The sequence below is a fragment of the Halichoerus grypus genome, chromosome 2 (assembly GCF_964656455.1).
Source record: "Halichoerus grypus chromosome 2, mHalGry1.hap1.1, whole genome shotgun sequence".
NCBI lineage: Eukaryota > Metazoa > Chordata > Mammalia > Carnivora > Phocidae > Halichoerus > Halichoerus grypus.
The window spans coordinates 78,177,158-78,196,512 of NC_135713.1; the positions used below are offsets into that span (position 1 = coordinate 78,177,158).

Below are 19,355 nucleotides of genomic sequence, written 5' to 3' on the forward strand. Positions count from 1 at the left end.
ATTTTTCAGGGGGTTTACGAGCACAACTAACAGTCAATTTTGATTATGATTTACGTATCAGACAATAAATACTTCTTACAACCAAATTACTCTATTTGAAGAACCCACAGAAAAGGAAAGAAAGATTGAGAAAAAAAATGAACAGTGCCACAAGGACCTGTAAGAAAGTAACAAAAGGACTAATATATATGTAATTGGGAGTCCCAGAATGACAGGAAAAAAATACTGAGACAGAAAAATTATCAAGAAACAATGGCCCAGGGGTGCCTGGGTGGCTCAGTCGTTAAGTGTCTGCCTTCAGCTCAGGTCATGGTCCCAGGGTCCTGGGATCGAGCCCCACATGGGGCTCCCTGCTCCATGGGAAGCCTGCTTCTCCCTCTCCCACTTCCCCTGCTCGTGTTCCCTCTCTCGCTGTGTCTCTCTCTGTCAAATAAATAAATAAAATCTTTAAAAAAAAAAAAAGAAATAATGGCCCAAAACTTTGCAAATATGGTGAAAGACATATATTTATAAATTCAAGAAGTTCAATGAAAAAAAAAAGGGAAAAAAAGTCCAAAGACAATGAAACCAAGACCCAAACAATCAAACTGCTAACAACCAAAAGTAAAGAAAAACTTGAAACCAGCTAGGAAAAAAAAGTGACTTATTACATATAAGGTAATACCAGTTCAAATTACCATGAGTTTTTTTGGTTTTGTTTTTGTTTTAAAGTAAATTCTACGCCCCATGGGTCAAACTCATGACCCAGAGATCAAGAGTCGCATGCTCTATGGACTGAGCCAGCCAGCCATCCCACCGTGGATTTCTTTCTTTCTTTCTTTTTCTTAAAGATTTTATTCATTTATCTGACAGAGAGAGACACAGTTAGAGAGGGAACACAAGCAGGGGGAGTGGGAGAAGCAGGCTTCTCACCGAGCAGGGAGCCTGACGCAGGGCTCGATCCCAGGACCCTGGGATCATGACCTGAGCCGAAGGCAGATGCTTAACAACTGAGCCACCCAGGCGCCCTGCCTCCATGGGTTTCTTAACAGAAAACTATGGAAACCGGAAATGAAAGAGTAACATCTTTATTTTTTTTATATATATGGAACTATTATTGTATGTTTGTGTAATATATATGATACACGTGTTATACATGTGTTATATATATTACACATTTGTGTAACTTTTTTTTAAAATACCTTTGTGTAAACATGTACCCAAAATACATAAACAGCCCTTGTAACTCAATAACTGGGCAAAAAGATTTGAACAGCCATGTCACAAAAAAACAGATGAACTAAGGCCAAAAAAAATTATGAAAATATGTTCAACATCAGTAGTCATCAGGGAAATGAAATTAAAACCACACTGAGATACCACTATGCACACACTAGATTGGCTAAAATTAAAAAAAGTAATCATACCAAATTTTGGCAAGGATGTGGAGAATAAGCACTCTCATACACTGCTGATGGAAATGTGAAATGGTAAAACCAGTTCTTGGAGTTTTTTTAAAGATTTTATTTATTTGACAGAGAGAGTGAGAGAGCACAAAGGGGGAGCGGCAGAGGGAGAGAGAGAGAAGCAACGTCCCTGCTAGGGTGCCCAATGCGGGGCTCATTCCCAGGACCCTGAGATCATGACCTGAGCCGAAGGCAGACGACTGAGCCACCCAGTCGCCCCAGGTAAAACCAGTTTGGAAAACAGTTGGCAGTTTCTTTAAAAGTTAAAACATATAGCTACCAAATGACCCTATCAATCATCTCCTAGGTACTTAACTAAGAGAAACAAAAACAAATTGTCTACACAGAAACTTGTATTTGAGTGTTCACAACAGCTTTATAATAACTCAAACTGGAAACAAACATCCATTGAGAGGTGAATGGACAAACAAATGATATATCAATACAATAGAATACTATTCAGCAATTTAAAAAGAAAAAAGAAAAAAAGAACTACTGATATTACATGGATGAGTTTCAAAATAAATTATACTGAGTGAAAAAAGCAGGCCAAAAAGACAGTGCATGATTCCATTTATACAAAATCTATATAATTCTATTTACATAAAATTCTATAAAGGTTAAGGGCACCCGGGTAGCTCAGTAGGTTAAGCATCTGCCTCTCTCTCCCTGCTGCTCCCCCTGCTTGCGCGGTCTGTCAAATAAATAAATAAAATCTTTTTAAATAGTCTATAAAAGTAGAAAATAAACTCATCTGTAGTAACACAAAGCAGGTCAGTAACTGCCTAGGAATGAGGATGGAGGGAGGCATAAATTATATAAAGCTTTTTTGTTTTGCTTTAAGTTGAAAAAATGTAACACCAAGAATCAGGAATATGCAACACTTTGGTACTCTGATTTTAATTATAAAAAGGCCAATTTGAGAGGTTTATTTGAACAATAACTACACATTCACCCACCAGACTTCAGGACTTTGTTACAAAATTACTTTTTGTCCACTCACACAAAGGAAGCATAAAAGGTCTCCTGTTTTTTTTTTTTTGGTTTTTTTTTTTTTGGTTTTTTTAAAGATTTTATTTATTTATTTGACAGAGAGGTAGAGAGAGAGCACAAGTAGGCAGAGTGGCAGGCAGAGGGAGAGGGAGAAGCAGGCTCTCCGCTGAGCAGGGAGCGGGACGTGGGGCTTGATCCCAGGACCCCAGGATCATGACCTGTTTTTAAAAGTATTCCTGACACTTACTATAAACACCCAGAGTTAAAGGTTTTCTCTTTAATATTAATAACTATTTCAAAGTACTTCAAATAGATGTGTTAGCATGGGTGGGTCTATTACCTATTTTTCTAGAACTCTAGCTCAAGTTGGCTGAACTTATGTGTACATGCCAGGGTTTCCATGTTTCCATGTGATCACGGTTTACCATGTCTTATTTTGGGGGCAAGACAGTTTTAAGTAGATCAGTCCTAGTTACTCATGGCCCCAAAGAGCCCAGAGAAAAAAAGAAGGTTGACTTCAGTTCTCTTAAAGGTCTAGATCATTCTATGATGGGGCAAGTATGGTACAAAGGGTTTTGTTTCATTCTGGACTCCATAGTTAAAGACAAACAGAAAACAAAAATAATTGAACTTTGTAGGCCTTTAATTCATTATAATTAAGATAAGTCTAAGACCTCACTCAAGGACTGAGGAGTTAAATAATGTATCCATATTAAGTGTATGTTGGAGGGAGGGTGTATTGAGAAAGAGGGGCAGCTTGTTGAAAAATCCTACAGGTATAAACAGAAAATAGATAAAAATCAATTTTTTAAAAGATAATTTAATCATTTTTAAAAATTTATGTCCTCCCAAAAACCATCCAGGGCTGGAATAAAATGACCTTAGAGTCCTCAAATAACCGAGGCATCTTGAGGTGTGGCTCGTCAGATATGCCTGGCTAGAACATTTCCTCCTCCTATGACCTAGATCTATCTTAAGACACTTGCTGCCCAATTCCAACAGCTCCGCTTTCTACCTGCTATAGACTGCGAAGGCATTCCTCTCCCGGCCCTGTAAAAGCAGGTTTAATGTTTAAAGTATCAGTTCTCAAGGTGCAGTATGGGTACCCCTGGGAATCCCTGATACTCTTTTAGTGGCCCTCAAGGCCAAAAACTGTTTTCATATTGAGATGTTATTTGCCGTTTTCATTCCCATTCTCTCATAAGTATACAGTGGAGTTTTCCACGGGCTACACAACACATGATACAACAGATTGAACACAGAAGCAAATCTGAAAACCCAGTTGTCTTCTATTAAGCCAGACATTAGAGAGATTTGCAATGACATAAGATAATTGCTCTCACTAATTTGTTTTGGAGGATAGCTTTTTTTCACTTAAAAATGTCATTTATGTTGGGGTGCCTGAGTGGCTCAGTCATTAAGCATCTGCCTTTGGCTCAGGTCATGATCCCAGGGTCCTGGGATCGAGCCCCGCATCCGGCTCCCTGCTCTGCGGGAAGCCTGCTTCTCCCTCTCCCTCTGCCCCTGCTGTGTTCCCTCTCTCACTGTCTCTCTCTCTGTCAAATAAATAAATAAAATCTTTAAAAAAAAAAAACTCATTTATGTTAACACGTAAAAGGTTTTTTATTGTATTAATTTATTTTTATTTTTTAAAAAATTTCAGTGCTAATTTCTACTGCAGTAAATATCTAGAGATATAGCCCATATAAACAAAATCACTTAGGGGTTCACAATCATTTCTAAGAGTATAAAAGGGGTCCTGATACCAAAAGATTTGAGAAGCATAACTCTTGCCTTCAAAGATAAAGAAAAAATTTCCGACTCTCCAGATACCATAATTCAAGCACTGCAGTTTCATTATACTGTTTGAAAAGGCATATAGAGTAAAATACATTAAGTAAGAAAAATAAATATATAGGCGGTCTGCATAACTTTATAGGAGGGCAGGAAGGGATAAGGGGTTCTGAATCATCCTGGATTCCTGGGTCCAGAAAAAAAGAACTGAACCGTTTGTTCCTTTCAGCATCCTCAGTTAGAAGGAATGTAGACTCCAATAATTTGTGCCTATAGAAAAACACAATCTTCTTTACCTTGAGATAAACTATCCAAAAGGATGACTCCCTATTCCCCCCCAAATTCACACATTGAAGTGTTAACCCCCAATGTGACTATACTTGGAGACAGGGCTTTTAAAGAGATAACTAAGGTTAAATGAGGTCATCAAGGTGGGGCTGCTAAGACTGGTGTTCTTATAAGAAGAGAGAGACACAGAGCTCTGCACACAAAGGAAAAGCCAAGTGAGGATGAAGCAAGAAGGCGGCCAAGGCTTCTCTCCATGAAGGAGAGCCAGGAAGAACCAGAACCCAACCATGCTGGCACCTTGATCTTGGACTTCTAAACACAACTGTAAGAAAATAAAATTTCTTTGGTTTAAGCTACCTGGTCGTATAGTTTTTTGTTATGGCAGGCTGAGTTAATACACTGCCTATACCATTTCTAAATAATAACTCCATAAATATACTGAGTAAGGGGGGAATGCAGATTTATTTTAAAGGGGAAGGAGATGCTGAATAAATGTCTTCACAGTTTACATATCATAATTTATGTTATTGGGCCACTAAGGAGTTAAGGTTTTGTTCTTCTCAAAATGTCATTTTTTATCCTTTCACATCAGGAAAGAAACATCCAGTTTCTCCTCCTGGTTGGTGTCATGTCTAAAATTCATGCTTTCATATCTCAGCTCATACTGTACTACAGTAACTCAGACCATTAGTTACTCTGTTGTGTCACCCAACAGAGCACCCTGCCTTTCAATGGCGGAGCTTCCCCTACTTTATCCCTGAGGCCACTTGAATTCTTAGGCAGACCAATTCATGCCTTTTTACCAATTCTGGGATAACAGGAAATTCCTTTTTAAGAGTCCCTTCTAATTGGCTTGGTATTTGTTTTTGTGGCTCTCTAATGAAAGACAAAGTACCCCAAGAACAGGTCAGCCAGAAGGCCCACAGCACTGGCAGGAAGAGAAATTGATTTCACTGCATCACTCTGGTCTCAAATGCAAAGCAGCTCTCTAGCGATGCAATAAGCACAGAAGATGAAAGAAGAAGGAAAATATTGGGTCATTCTCTAATTTTGATTCTGAAAATACTTCAGAGTAAGAGAATCCCTCCCGCTAACCTTCATCTTCCTTCCCCTCAAACACTAAAGCCATTTCTCATTTAGCACTATCTTCCCTGTACAAAGCACAGGGTCTAAAACACAGCAAGTACTCAAAAGGCATTTTAGTGGCAAGGAAAGCTGAATGAACACTGATAAGAATATTCAGAAAAAGTGATTTGGAATTACTCTATTTGCTAGAGAGAAATATATAGAAAAGGGAAATGAGCACTGAAATTCAACTTTCCTTGGGGAAAAAAAAACAAAATTAAAAGAGTAAAAACAAAAACACAATTGTTACTTAAAGTTTGTTTTGGAGTTGTTTGAAGTCACATTAGTCTCAGGTAACATTTAATGAGCATCTAACATATGGGGTATTACGCTGGGTGCCAACTCTAGTAGGAACCAAATATAAGACAACCGTATTTTTTCTGTCATATGTAATTGATGGTTCCTGCCTGAAGAAGCATGTACATATATGGAGAACTGGAAATGTGGTTTTCACCATTGAGAAAATGGAGTTCTAAACAAGTGGTACTTCTGCTTTCATAATATACCATTTCTGCCTCTTTGGACATTCTTGGGCAGAAATGTGAACTCCAGTAACTTACTCCTGTGGGAAAACACGATCTTCTTAATGCTGAGGTTTCCCAGGAACAGCTGTGACTCAGGAGAGGAATGCCTCTACTCCATTCCCATGCAATCCACCCAGATAGCCACCAAACACTTAAAGGATTATTCCTTACCTCCCTCACCTTGCTCTTTAGTCAAAATCACTACCTTATATGATTCAGAAGTTCAGGATATTATCTTTGTGAGAAAAAACAAACGAACGACAGACCCAGAGACTTCTGGCAGGGTGGAGGTAGGGAGGTAAATTGCCGAAATTCACAATAGATTCTCAGAGACAAAAAGGAGCTGCCAAGTTACATTCATTCAGCCAAAATAATAATAAAATAAGGGTGTCACCGGTACTAGCAGAAATTGAAATTCACTAGTAAAGCTAGTTTCTTATTAAGCTTCTGTGAGAACACTAAAGTTTGTTTGCATTCCCAAAGCCCATGAAATACAGGCAATGTTACCAGTTAAAGAAGTACCTTTATTCTATACCTTCATGTTAACACTACCCCTTTTGGTCTTAAATTCCAAACTATTTCAACCCCACATATTTAATACCTGATTTAACACTGAAACAAGATCTACTTGTATAAATAGCAAGGTGTTGCATCTTACACTTGCTGGACAGAACCAGAAAAACACATGTAAGCCAGAATTAAATTGAATGTAGAAATGAATAGTTCTCTACTCTTAGGCAACACTTCCTGCATAATTGTTAATAAATATGAAATGGAAAGAATCCTTCTATACTGGCCTCCAGCCTTTCGTAAACAAGATACATGAAATATCATTTGTTTCCCAATTTTTAAAATCTCATTGTGGCAGGAATATGCCCAAACCACCATGTCTCCGAGATCTCAGCTGTTATCAGAAAAGGTTTTCAGTTTCTATGCACATTTTAGTTTTTTAACGTAACTTACTAAAACATCTTGGTAATATCTTTAAGTAAGAGTCACAGAGCTAGTGAGTGAGGAGCCAGGATTTGAATGCTGGCAGTATGAATTACTCTTCACCATTAGGCTACACTATGCAGTAGTCTTATAAAAAGGAGGTAGATTCATGGGTAGATCTCTAAAATGAAAAAAAAATAAAAGTATAAAAACCAAATATAATTAAGGAAAGCAGTGTGGGATAGGACCTGTGCTCCACCAAGTTTTTTCAAAGAGAGTGTACCAATTTGTGTGTTCATATACATCTTTTTAAAATTTATTCTGCTGGAATGTAAGTTTTCCAAATGCAGAGACCATACTGCATATTCTTACTTGTACTCCAGCTTTAAGAACAAAGCTTGGAACAAGTTAGCACATAGTGAAGGTATATTTTAATATATTTATTTAAGAGGAGAATCTTCTTAAAAGCTATTATCTTTTGGGGCGCCTCAGTGGCTCAGTCTTGTTAAGCATCTGCCTTGGGCTCAGGTCATGATCCTAGGGTCCTGGAATCGAGCCCCGCATGGGGTTCCCTGCTCCGCGGGAAGCCTGCTTCTCCATCTCCCACTCCCCTTGCTTCTGTTCCCTCTCTCGCTGTGTCTCTCTCCGCCAAATAAATAAATAAAATCTTTAAAAAAATAAAAGCTATTATCTTTTTAAAAAGAGGTAAGTGGGGGCCTGTCAAAAACAAATTTAAAAAATACTTGTTAATTGACACAGTGTAAAATGGTATGCAACAAGAATTTGTATTAAAATATTCCCTCTATGCTTCTTCTCTGACCCCAACTGCTGAATCCCCAAAAGAAGAAAGGAGCAAGGAAATGTAGAGCACTAATTTTGGTTTGCAATATTTTTAGTCTTGATGAAAATAAGAGACAAAGAAAAGCTATTAGCAAGATGTAAAAAGAAATTCACAATAAAAGAAAAATAACAACAAAAAAGAAAACAATTAAGTACATTTGAATCCCAGTATTACTTGGTTTCAATAAAATAGACTTAAGCCCAAAGCATTCATCTTCTAAAAAATTTTTTGTACAATAAATTCTGTGTGTGTGTGTGTGTGTGCGCGCGCACGCTCCTGCATTTACTTTCTCTGGTTGTTAGTTAGAATGAAATTAATAAAGAACCAAGAGAAAATATAAAATTTATAATAATGTACAAAGTCCTAATAATAATCATTTAATTCTACTTAACGACCCCCATTCAGAAACACTGTTGACTCCACAGAGGAAATACTCTAGTTAAAATTCTGGCTAGAGGATACCTAAAACACATCAAGTTAACAAGTGCAACATGATATCCCAGACTAAAGAATACAAACAGTGCAGAATACTGTCATAATGAACAGAATTCACATAAAGATATGCCATTTCATTCCCTTAAAAGTTAACTAATATCCTGGGGCGCCTGGGTGGCTCAGTCATTAAGCGTCTGCCTTCGGCTCAGGTCATGATCCGGGGGTCCTGGGATCGAGCCCCGCATGGGGTTCCCTGCTCCACGGGAAGCCTGCTTCTCCCTCTCCCACTCCCCCTGCTTGTGTTCCCTCTCTCGCTGTGTCTCTCTCTGTCAAACAAATAAATAAAATCATTAAAAAAAAAAAAAGTTAATATCCTTTGGGTAAAAATAAAATTATTGAGTTTAATTTTCAATTTCATTTTCCTTTTCTAAGCTAAATCATTTACTATAATGTTTATATTTATATCAACTTGTCCTCCAATCAAATTTATAATCTTTATCAGATATAGTTTTTTTTTTTTAATTTCCTCATAACATAGGTCCCACAGCCCTTGACAATCCTCAGGGGACCTCTGAGAAACACTTAGTTGTAAAAAGTAATTGAAACTGTTAATGATGTCTAAATATTTGTGCTCATTAATCTCTCGGGTAAATCTACATAACTGCAAATACTTTCTGAAGAGCAAAAGCTAAAGGTTTATTTTACTTCCATCAACTATTTGGATATAGTTTCAAAGAATGTTAACCTATCATAATTCTTTATTTAAAATGAAAAATGGATTTAGGTCTAAAGAATATCTGTGAGTGATTTAAAGAGAATGCATAACACTGATGGAGATCTGCAAAGAAAATGTATGAGAACTCTTCAACATATGCAGAAAGCTTATGGGTTAGAAAATACTTCAACTGGTGAATAAATTTGCTAGAGCTGATGTCAGATTTGAAAAAACTATTTTGCTGATAATTTTGAAATACTTTGCCATCTGACTCATCAGACTGGTAAAATACAAGGGAGATGATAATCTTGAATCTTCATAGCAAAAACATTGACATCAATTTACAACTTGCTGAGGGTCAGTTTGACTATCATTAACTCATTTAAATGTATATGATAATTATCCAAAAGTCTGGGATTGTAACCACATTTCTGTCTACCAATGGTCATTATCATTTCATTATCTGCCAAGAAAAGCTTCTATGCATGAATTCTTCAAGACTTTATCTCAATAGTGTTTCCTGAATCGGCAATTAATTAAAATAGAGCTATGTACCCAACTGCAATAAACTGCCCTGGAGCAAAATAAGCCACACTTTAGTGAACATTTGCTTATTTCTACCTAATTCAAAACACTATTATCTTATCCCCAAATCAGGCTGGACCCTCCTTTTACATTCAATTATTTTTCTGTGTACTTCCTCCGAATAAAAACTTATCAAGCCTCTCAGTAGCCTGTACTGATACAGATGGAAGGGAGGCTGCTATTCTAAAGAGCAAAGCATTTCTTAGTCCCACTAACACTCAATACTCTACACTCATCTGAGTTGTTTTTTAAACTAGCCACCCAATCTAGATACTAAAAGGACAATGTCAGTGGCCCAAAGGGCTTAGGTACTTAGCATTTAGTTTAAAGGGCAGAGAAAATACTGCTAATAAGTATAAAGGGGAACCAGCCCAAACTTACGGACATTACTTTGATAAATCTTGAATATACTAGTTCCTTCCACCAAGCTCCAAGGACCACAGCAGCCTCCCTTACTTAACTATTGAGGACATTTTGACAATTATGGAATGAGACGAAACTAGACAAGGATTACACTACTTCTATCTTCAAATCAAACTATCAATACCAAGTTAAAGAAAGATCTTTAAAACATTTAGCTGTCCTCAATCACTCCCACTAACCACCATGCATTTTTCCTCTAAAAAGAAACTGGGAATGGTATAATGCTGCTGAGATGATGACTGTTCTAACAACTTTTTTAAATCTTATGAAATAACAGTTTCAGCTGTGAGAAATACCATGGCCCAAAGCTTTCTTGCCCAGTGAATGACACCTGAGGCAGTTGTTCTAAGAAACACCACCACACGGTCCTGGTCATTGCTTGCTGCAAGGTCCAGGAAGGAAAGGAGCACACCCAACCCACAAAAGTACCCATTCTCTCACTGCACTTCCCATTCTCCTGTTAGCCCAGCTTATGAAGTGCTCCCCATAAAAGCATCAGGAAGCCTTTACCTCCCTTCATCCCAGATCACTGGCTTGGCCTCCTTGGACAGCACCAGGGGTCTAGAGAAAACTCTGGACCACCCAATCCCTCAATTTACAAAAAGTCCAAACAATTAGCTTAAGTTTTATTTTGGTGGCCGCATTCATGAAATATGTGGAAGGAATGCCCAGGAGACCCTCATTAAGCCATACACACTAAAGGAAAAGAACTTCAAAGGGTCTTTTATTATTGAACTTGCTTCTCCATTGTTTTTTCAAACTCCCTTAGAAGCCTGAATTTTCTTTATTTGGTAAATGAACTGGTTTCTTCCTAGTTTAGATGCTAAGGCTGAAATTTTTAAAAACTAAATTGGTTCATTGTTCAATCATAAGCATCAGTAGAAAAGTGAAGCCAAACCAGGCACTAAAAAATATAAACTGTGATCACGATGCTCCTACAAAGTCAATGAATGGCTCTATATTCCTCTTGCTAATGTTTTTCTTGAAATCTAAAACATTCAGGAAAGTGAACAGTCTTTTTTTTTTTTTTTAAAGTAGGCTCCACGCCCAGTGTGGGCTTGAACTCACAACCCTGAGATCAAGATTCGCATGCTTGTACCAACTGAGCCAGCCAGACGCCCCCAGGAAAGTGATCAGTCTTAACTTATAAGAGACTATGAATTTTTTTACTATCAGAGAGAGAAGTACACAGTATAATTTAACTTGTGGCAAATGTTTTCTATCTCCTTCCAGGGCTTTCAAATGCTAGTCTTAACTCACGCATCCCCTCATCTCTCAACTGCTTTTGTCTAACCAGTCCCATCTACTTGCCCCTTCCAACCCCAATTCCTCCATCTTTCAACCTCATACATCAGTGTCCTACTCTCCAAACTAAACTCATTTCTCAGCCAAAGATTTGCAAGGCTCAAGATATGACCATTTTGGAAATCTCTGCCTATCAGCTTCCCGCTTTACCTTAAATCTCTACATTTCTTTCATCTTCATCACTAATTCTCTTAAGTCCCAATTTTCCCTAAAGATCTTTGGATTCAAAGTCCTACAGGTACTCCCAAGACAATTACATATGGATTACAACGAATCAGGTTACAAGGGAATCCTAACCATCCTTCCATAGACTAAGGAACAAAAACTATTTTGTTTCTGTCCTATTTGCTGAACAGAAACACCACAGCAATGAGCAGCCTTCTTTACAAAGGCCACTAGATACACAAATTGCTGAACAAAAGCTCCAAAATTTCCCTTGATTCCCAATCCTGGTTTCTTGTGAACACTCAGAAAATGTACATATCTAGGGATTCAAATTCAAAAAAAAAGAAAGACTTTCTCTCGTTGCTCCAATAATATTATGGAAAGATCTACTAGTATTATTAGCTCTAGTTCCAACCTCCTACAGTTTTTAAGACATGAGGTAACTAACAGACAGAACACAGTGACACTGTCCTAACCTCAACCGCCAAGAGCCATGGGCCTAATCCAGCTCCATCACAACTTCAGGAGTAACCTTGGCTAAATTCCTTCATATCTCAATTTCCTAATACTTTCACAGAGAGGGTTCAGAATGCTGTTGTTTCCTAACAGAAGTATTACACTGAATCATTACAAATGTGAACCTACTGGTGACAGATGTTACATGAACAGGCTATAAAGACAATTCTGTACATTTATTTCACAATTAGAAAACTATCTTAAAGTTTTAATGCCTTTTTGTTTCTACTATATTTCTTAGTTTTATATTAGCATGAAAACAAAACTAGATTTTTCCATTTCATTTCTCTTATTTAGGTCGGCATTATCTGCTGACAGGTTTGTGGGTTTCCTGCAAGTGTGTCCAGCAGAAAGTCTAGCTGTAAGTGGGCATTCAAAAGACAGTGTTTGAATGAATTACTGAAAAGGAAATCACCCCTGGCTTATTTTCTGTATGATAATTTCCTTATAACCAATCTTTCTGGTTATGTATCTTACATCTCTCACTATCTATAGATAAGTGATAATCACTGATTTTAGGCATGCCTGGGTAGCTCAGTCGGTTAAGCATCTGCCTTCGGCTCAGGTCAGGATCCCAGAGTCCTGGGATGGAGCACCTTGTCAGGCTCCCTGCTCTGTGGGGAGCCTGCTTCTCCCTCTGCCTGCCCCTCCCCTTGCTTGTGCTCTTTCTCTCTCTCTTTCAAATAAATAAATAAAATCTTTAAAAAAAAAAATCACTGATTTTAATCGTCCCTAAAATATGCTATCTGTCTCAAGACACACTTTTTTGGAAATTGTTATGCAAAACAAAGGACTTTCCCCCCACTGCTTTCCTTAAAAACTGGATAGTTTCTAATTACAGCCTCAACCTTAGAATATTAAATGATGTTAACATCTGACTTCTATACAATCCTATTTCACTTAACTGAAATAGAAAACTCAAGACAGAAGGATAAAAACATATTTTTACTTATATTCCATTACACAGAGCAACAATGATCTTCCATTTTAAGGATTTTCTTTCAATGTGGTCATTTATCATAGAACAAAATATATATATAAACAAAATGGGGTAAGCTCATATTTTTGACTGATGATGCTATTTTGTTAAAAAAAGAAATGCATAGCTATAGGACAACTGTTATTTGTAAGATCAAAAGATGAAATCACAATGTGATACTGCCTTACAACCCATGAATATCGAATTTGTTCTCCAGACTTCCCATTTTGGAAGCTGGGTAATAGTTCCAGTTGGATGTCAATCTGAAAACAAAAACAAAGATAGTTTGTAAGACAGGTAAATCCCCCTTGTTTGGTTATATACCAGGCGGTAGTACTAAAGTGATTCCTGGGAACTTTGTTCATAAGAAAAAAATGATGAATATATGTATGTATCAGGAAAAAAAGGCCTTCTCCATCAATATGCTTCCAAATCCTGAATTTGCTGACCTAATAAAGTTCTCAAAATCTCCCTTCTGGTGAATACTTCTGGTATCCTCAAAATGAAGTCCCACATTTTTCTAGCCCTAACCTCAGAATTCCTTGATCAGATTCTAAGACTGAGCCTTGACGTTTATAGTCCTTAATGTGAACTTAAATTATTCTCAAATACCCTAATCCTGCATGTAAAGGAGAAGAAATAAAGAAATAAAGAGAAATAAAGTCATCAGATAACTACTTGCCCTAATCTAGTACATCTATCAAAACATCTAGAGAGTTGCCATCAATTTTTTGGGTTTTTTTGTGTTTTTTGGTTTTTTTTGTAATATATAAATGACTATTTTCTAAGAGTTTCACCTCTAACTGCCTAACAGGACATAACAGTTACTGGCAAACCAATCTTGAGTACTAGTCCAGCATATCTTTCTCCCCATAAAAAAGTCACCAAGAATCCAAAGCCAGACTGGATATAGTCTGTAGTATGTAACAGTCAGCAGTCCCCTCCCAAGGGCAAGATCAAAAATACCTCCTGAGCCAAATGTGAACTGCTGGCACTAAGGTCCCTTCTTAAAACCCTTTCTGGAGATACACATATTAAATAGGTTGAAGCAGTATGTTACCTGGACAGATTAACATAGGATATTCATCAAATGAACCCATTATCAGCAGGCAGAGACCAGGGAGGGCCCAAGACAAATGAGCCACAGGAGCAGCAAGTTTTGATGGAAAACAGGGAAAGTACAGAAAGCCCTACTGGAATAGATGAGTACTGAAAGTCAAAAATGACAAAACAGAAACTAAATCTGCCTCCTTTACAAATTTCTAGGTCAGAGCGTGAAACCACTGACAACATTTTAATTGAAAGACAAGTGGTTCGGAACTGCTAAAACTGGTTTTGCTAAGCTCTCACACCTCTCTATAAGCAGGGATATATAAGAAAGTGTACGTGGTGAAGATTTTACTAGAAGAGGGCGAATGCGCAACAAAAGCCAAGATCAAGCTTGATAAATCCTGTAATTATAAATTCTAGGGATAATGAAATACTCTGCATCAAAATACTCAGACCTAGGGGAGAAGAATTAGCTGTATGTATCCTTTGTACTCAATAGGATTAAGTACAAAGATAAACATACTTAAACAAGTCCCGTTTAAAGACACTAGAAAAATTCTAAGCTATCCTTCAAAAGGTCTGAAATAAATAAACAGTCAGCCTTAAACCTAAAAAGCACCTCAAGTTGCTAGGAGCTAATTTTTGGTTGACTTTAGATGTTGTAGTTTCTAGTTCCTTGTTAAAGGACACTTCGATAAGCCTTCAACAAGTGATTAACACATTAACTAAAATGATGCACCGTCAAACTGTTTCCAGCAGATTCTGAAAATCTGGAAGACAGGAAAAAGATTAAAAATCCAATTTCCTACATAGAAATTGAAGCATTCCTCCCTCTTTGTTACCTCTCTGGGACTTTTCCATCGTCCTCTCAAATGTGACAATCTGCAAATATTAATATTAACATCAGGAGGAACATATTTTAAGAAGGGAGAAAAGACCCCAGTTGGAGGATCTGAGAATGTATTTTAATTCTGTAGGCACAGGTCTGCCAAATCAACTAGCACTAGTCTTGACCAAATCGGTGACTCAGCCTTGTGCGGAATTTTTTTTAAGTGAAAGTTCACATTTAACATCCTACAAACATGGAAGCTCTAGGTATTCTACCTAGGACAAAGAAAAAGCCTTGGAATATTCATTTGAAAGGATTTAATGATTTGTATTAAACATATTTTACACTTAAAATACTAGATGGTCTCTAAGTTTACTTTCAGTTCCAGTATTCCTTAATTCTCTTAGTAACTTTACCCCACTATTCTTAGAGCCTTAGAAATTACAAATAGAACCTGAATGAGAAAGAAAATTCAGAATTAAAGTTGCCATCATTAAGCCTAATTAGACAGTACAGACAGGAAGATGGCAGTAGAATAAAGCATTCTGAGTTAGGGACAGGGAAGAATATAATGAGTAATTTGCAGTCCTATGAATGAACAGCATACAACAAAGTCTGGCTAGGGTTTGGGATATAGTGGACAATGTCTCTATCTCTTGAGGCAAGTGACCCACCTAAACCGGAGTAGATGCTGGCTTCTATTAATGCGACAAACTGTCTACCTGAAGTAACAAACCACCCGCAAGAAAATACATGTCAACTACAGAGTGAATCGTCTAATTTTAGTGTGAATTCTCCCTTACTGGCATTCTCCCTACTTTCTGTCCCAAAAGGAAATCCATATCCTCAACGCCACAAAATGGTAAGACTTCTCACCCCTGTATTGTGACTCTGGCACTTCTGGTCCAAACAAAAGCCATCGGTTTTAACTAGGGTGGGATTTATTCTGTCCATTCGGTAAAGAGCTGTGGCTGTTGGCAGGGCTTCCTGCAGGCTCCTGCTTTGACTCTCGCCTCATGTCACATTGTGATATCACCATGACGGACCCCTGATATTTAATGAGTCTTCGACTGAAAAACTGGTATTATCGGGAGCCCGTGAAAGGAAGCTTGAACGCCCTGCAGAGTGCCTCACCAACAGACAGGAGGGTGACAATGCGGGCAGGCACCTCCTCGGCAGAGCAGGACCAAGCAAGCCTTTCTGCAAGTTTCCCTTCCTCCTACTAAATTAACCTGCCAAGCCCCCCCTACCCCCCCCCCGCCCTATTAGGAAAAGTCACGCAGGCAACTCGAGGAAGGACAACGGGGGACAGCTCCTTGCGCACCACACAAGTTTGGTTTGGCAGTGGCTGAGGCTTAACCCTTGCTGCCAGAAGAGCCTTGGCGGACACCACCTTCTCCAGGGGCAAACCCAGAAGGCCAACTTTCGCCTCCTCTGCGCAAAGCAGCCCAAACTTTGCTGTTCGCCCACCTGGCCACGCAGCGCAGCTTCGGGTCTGGAGGCACCCGACGCCCCCAGGCCCTCGGCAGACGGTGGCACTGACCTTCACGCCAGCCCCCGGTCCTGCGCCGGCCTCGGCCCGCAACCCCCCGCCACCTCCAGGCTCCAGCTGCCTCCCCCAGTCCGCTTCCACCGCCCTCAAACCCTCGTGGGAAACCCACGGTGGCGGCGACTGCAGCTCGACCCCGCGTGTCCCGACGGCCAACGTCCCTCTGCGCCCCAGAGAGTACCAACCCCGACGCCTCTGCTCGCCTACTCACCGTTAGTAAAGGGATCCATTTTCCCCCCGCCGCTGTTCCTTACAGCCGAAGCGCCCAAGCTTCCTACTCCAAGAACTGAAGCGGCCCTGTCGACTGAGCATGCCCAGCGCGGCCGCCAGGGGCTGTCGGGGAGGTGCCGAGAAGGCCGGCGCCGCTCCGCCGCTCTGAGGTTCCGCTGCTCCGGGTTTTTGCAACAGCTGCAGAAAGAGCGAGGGAGGCCGGAGGGAAAAACACCTCACAGCCCTAGGCCGACTCCTGGGAGAGGAAGGGGAGGAGCGGGTTAGAGGTGGGGGCAGCCTCATGGGCGGGGCTTGAAAGAGCCACGCCCCTCCAGGAAGACCTGCCGCTCAGGCTCTTCAATACTGGGGCACAGTATTCACTCATTCAGCAAATATGACGGCCCACTGCATCCCGGCCCGGCCGGGTCCTAGGCGCCGGGAACCCGATACTGCACCCCAAAACAACGACCAATGCCCCGTGTAGTGGACATTCCAGAGACAGGACAATAAACAAACACAGAAGGCACACAAGACTGAAAGAAATGTCCCGCTGAGCATTAAATCAGGGTGATGTGATGGAGAGTGAGTGGATAGCTAATTCGGACGGCTTGGTGAACAGAGGCCTCACTGAGAGGTGCCACTGAGGCCGCGATCTGGAGGCAGAGCTGGCGCCCCGGGCGAAGGTCGCTCCCCAGAATTCGAAGCTTCGGTTTCCCTGCGGAGACTGGCTCCAGATCGCTCACTTCGCCAAGGCCAGAGGGAGCAGGTGCTGTGGGTCATCCCGGAAGGGCTGCCCGCCCACACCAGAGTGGTCCCTAGCAGTCGGAGGCCAGGAGACGGAAGGGAGGGCGGGGACCCCCGCAGGGCCCCAGATGCCCATGTTCCAGTCCTACCGCGCGGGCAGTTCAGGGTGCGGCCTCTACATGCAAGCGGATCACAAAACCTGGAGCTGGATTCGCCGGGGGTGCGGGCGCCGCGATATATGAGCAGAAGGCCTGCTGGAGCCGAGCTTTAAATCAACACCTGCGGCTCCAGTGGGTGCAGCCGCAGGGGCCCGTGGCCAGGCCAGGCGAAGCTACCGAGTTGAAGCGGAAACTCTCTAAGTTGCTCCTGCCTCCTCTACTCGCGCCGTTGCCTCCAACCGCGAGCCAGCATTGTTTTCAATGTCAAATCCAGGCATTACCCCGCGAACCTTCGGGATGGAACAACCAGGGCCCCAGGGACCCCGGGTTCGTAGGGGCCCGCTTCCTTATCCCTTGTTCGAAGTGGGCGCGCCGCTACGCTCGCAGTGAAAGCCTCGGCCCTCCCAGCGCGCCGCCACAGCCTCCTTCCCTTCCTCCCCTCCCGCAGCCCTGGCCCCAGCAGCGACTTGGCTCTGGCTGTGCCTCACTGCGCCTGCCAACTGTCACACACTCCTCCGGAGCTGTCAAAAGCAGGACGTCGGGTGCAAACAAGCCGGCGGCGGCCGCAAACAGCCTGGGCAAACAGGGACGGCTGGGGCGTCGTTTGACCCGTACGGAATTAGAAATTAGGTTTTAAAGAAGTGATATCGAAGTGCAATATTGTATTTTTAAATGTCAACTGTATTAAATCACCCCCTTTCCATTCCATCTTTAAAACCTCCAGTGGATACCAATCGCAGTTAAAATAAAAGCGAAACTCCTGGTCTAACTCCGGATCCTCCTCTACACGTGCTAACGAAGCTTTGGCCACAGAGGCCTTCTTGCAGTTCCTGGAAGTCCACAAGTTCTATCCAGCATTGTTAACCATCCCTCTTGCGTGTTCCTTGCGCAAGAATGATTCCTTCTGCCTGGTACTTTGCCTGCTGGTATCTTCTTGTCCTCTAGGTCTTGACTCAAATGTCACCTCTGCAGAGAGCCTTTCCCTGACCACACACGGAAAATAGCCACAAACAGTCTCCTGGACCCTGCTTTTCTTCACAGCACTCATCACTCTCTGAAACAATGCTTCTGTTTGTTGTTTCAGTATTATCAATCTCCCTCTCAAGAATGAAAGCTCCATGAAGGGAAGGTTATTACCTTTTTAAGGGCTGTATCCTAACCCAAAGTAAGTATGCAATAAATAATTTATGAGTGCATATGTGAACAGATGCAGTGGTAGAGTTCTAGTTCATTTGCAATGTTGAAAATTCTGCCAGAAACAGTAGTATGTTTGTAATCATTCCAGAGAAGATGTCTGTGTCCTATGATACCTCAAAGCTGCTCTTTCCCCGCTGTGTTAAGCATAGTCCGAGCCCTTAGGCTCCCCTCCTTCCCCGGGGCACTTCAGAATCCCAAACAGGAAGTGAACCACAGGGTTGGTGCCCTGGGTGTTCAGAGGTTATATAGTATATGCAGGGCTGGATTTTATTAAAAGGACTCCACACCTTATATTGCTCAGATAAGAGACTCGTCCCTATACTTTAGGTCAGGTCATGTTCCTTTGGAGTTATTTTTGCAGCCAAAGCACTTAGTATCAGAGATATTTAAAACTCCACAGAGTGTTAAATCTCCTCACTTCACCTTACCTGTAAGCTAGAGTCTATCATGCTTTTAAGTGTGAAACACGTTATCTTGTGTTTTGTCTTAAATACTTCAATTCTGCAGACTTGTGGTAAAAATGCTTCACTGCTGCGGTAGCAAATATAGGTG

General features: G+C 40.7%; 1 protein-coding gene and 1 long non-coding RNA gene across 3 annotated transcripts in view; one reads left to right on the forward strand and one right to left on the reverse strand.

The window, feature by feature from the left end:
• The window catches only part of LNPEP (leucyl and cystinyl aminopeptidase), an 81,959-nt gene extending 65,055 nt beyond the window's left edge, over positions 1-16,904 (reverse strand). For both annotated transcript variants that reach the window (XM_078067008.1, XM_078067010.1), the window contains exon 1: positions 16,706-16,904. In XM_078067008.1, coding sequence (XP_077923134.1) covers positions 16,706-16,724 — 19 coding nt within the window. In that variant the 5' untranslated portion in view covers positions 16,725-16,904. The remainder of the gene's footprint in view (positions 1-16,705) is intronic.
• Positions 16,905-17,725: 821 nt separating this feature from the next.
• Positions 17,726-18,814, forward strand: LOC144381108 (uncharacterized). Its single transcript, XR_013445678.1, has 2 exons — positions 17,726-17,786; positions 18,331-18,814. It is a non-coding gene; the product is annotated as an uncharacterized LOC144381108 (long non-coding RNA).
• The last annotated feature ends 541 nt before the right edge of the window (positions 18,815-19,355 follow it).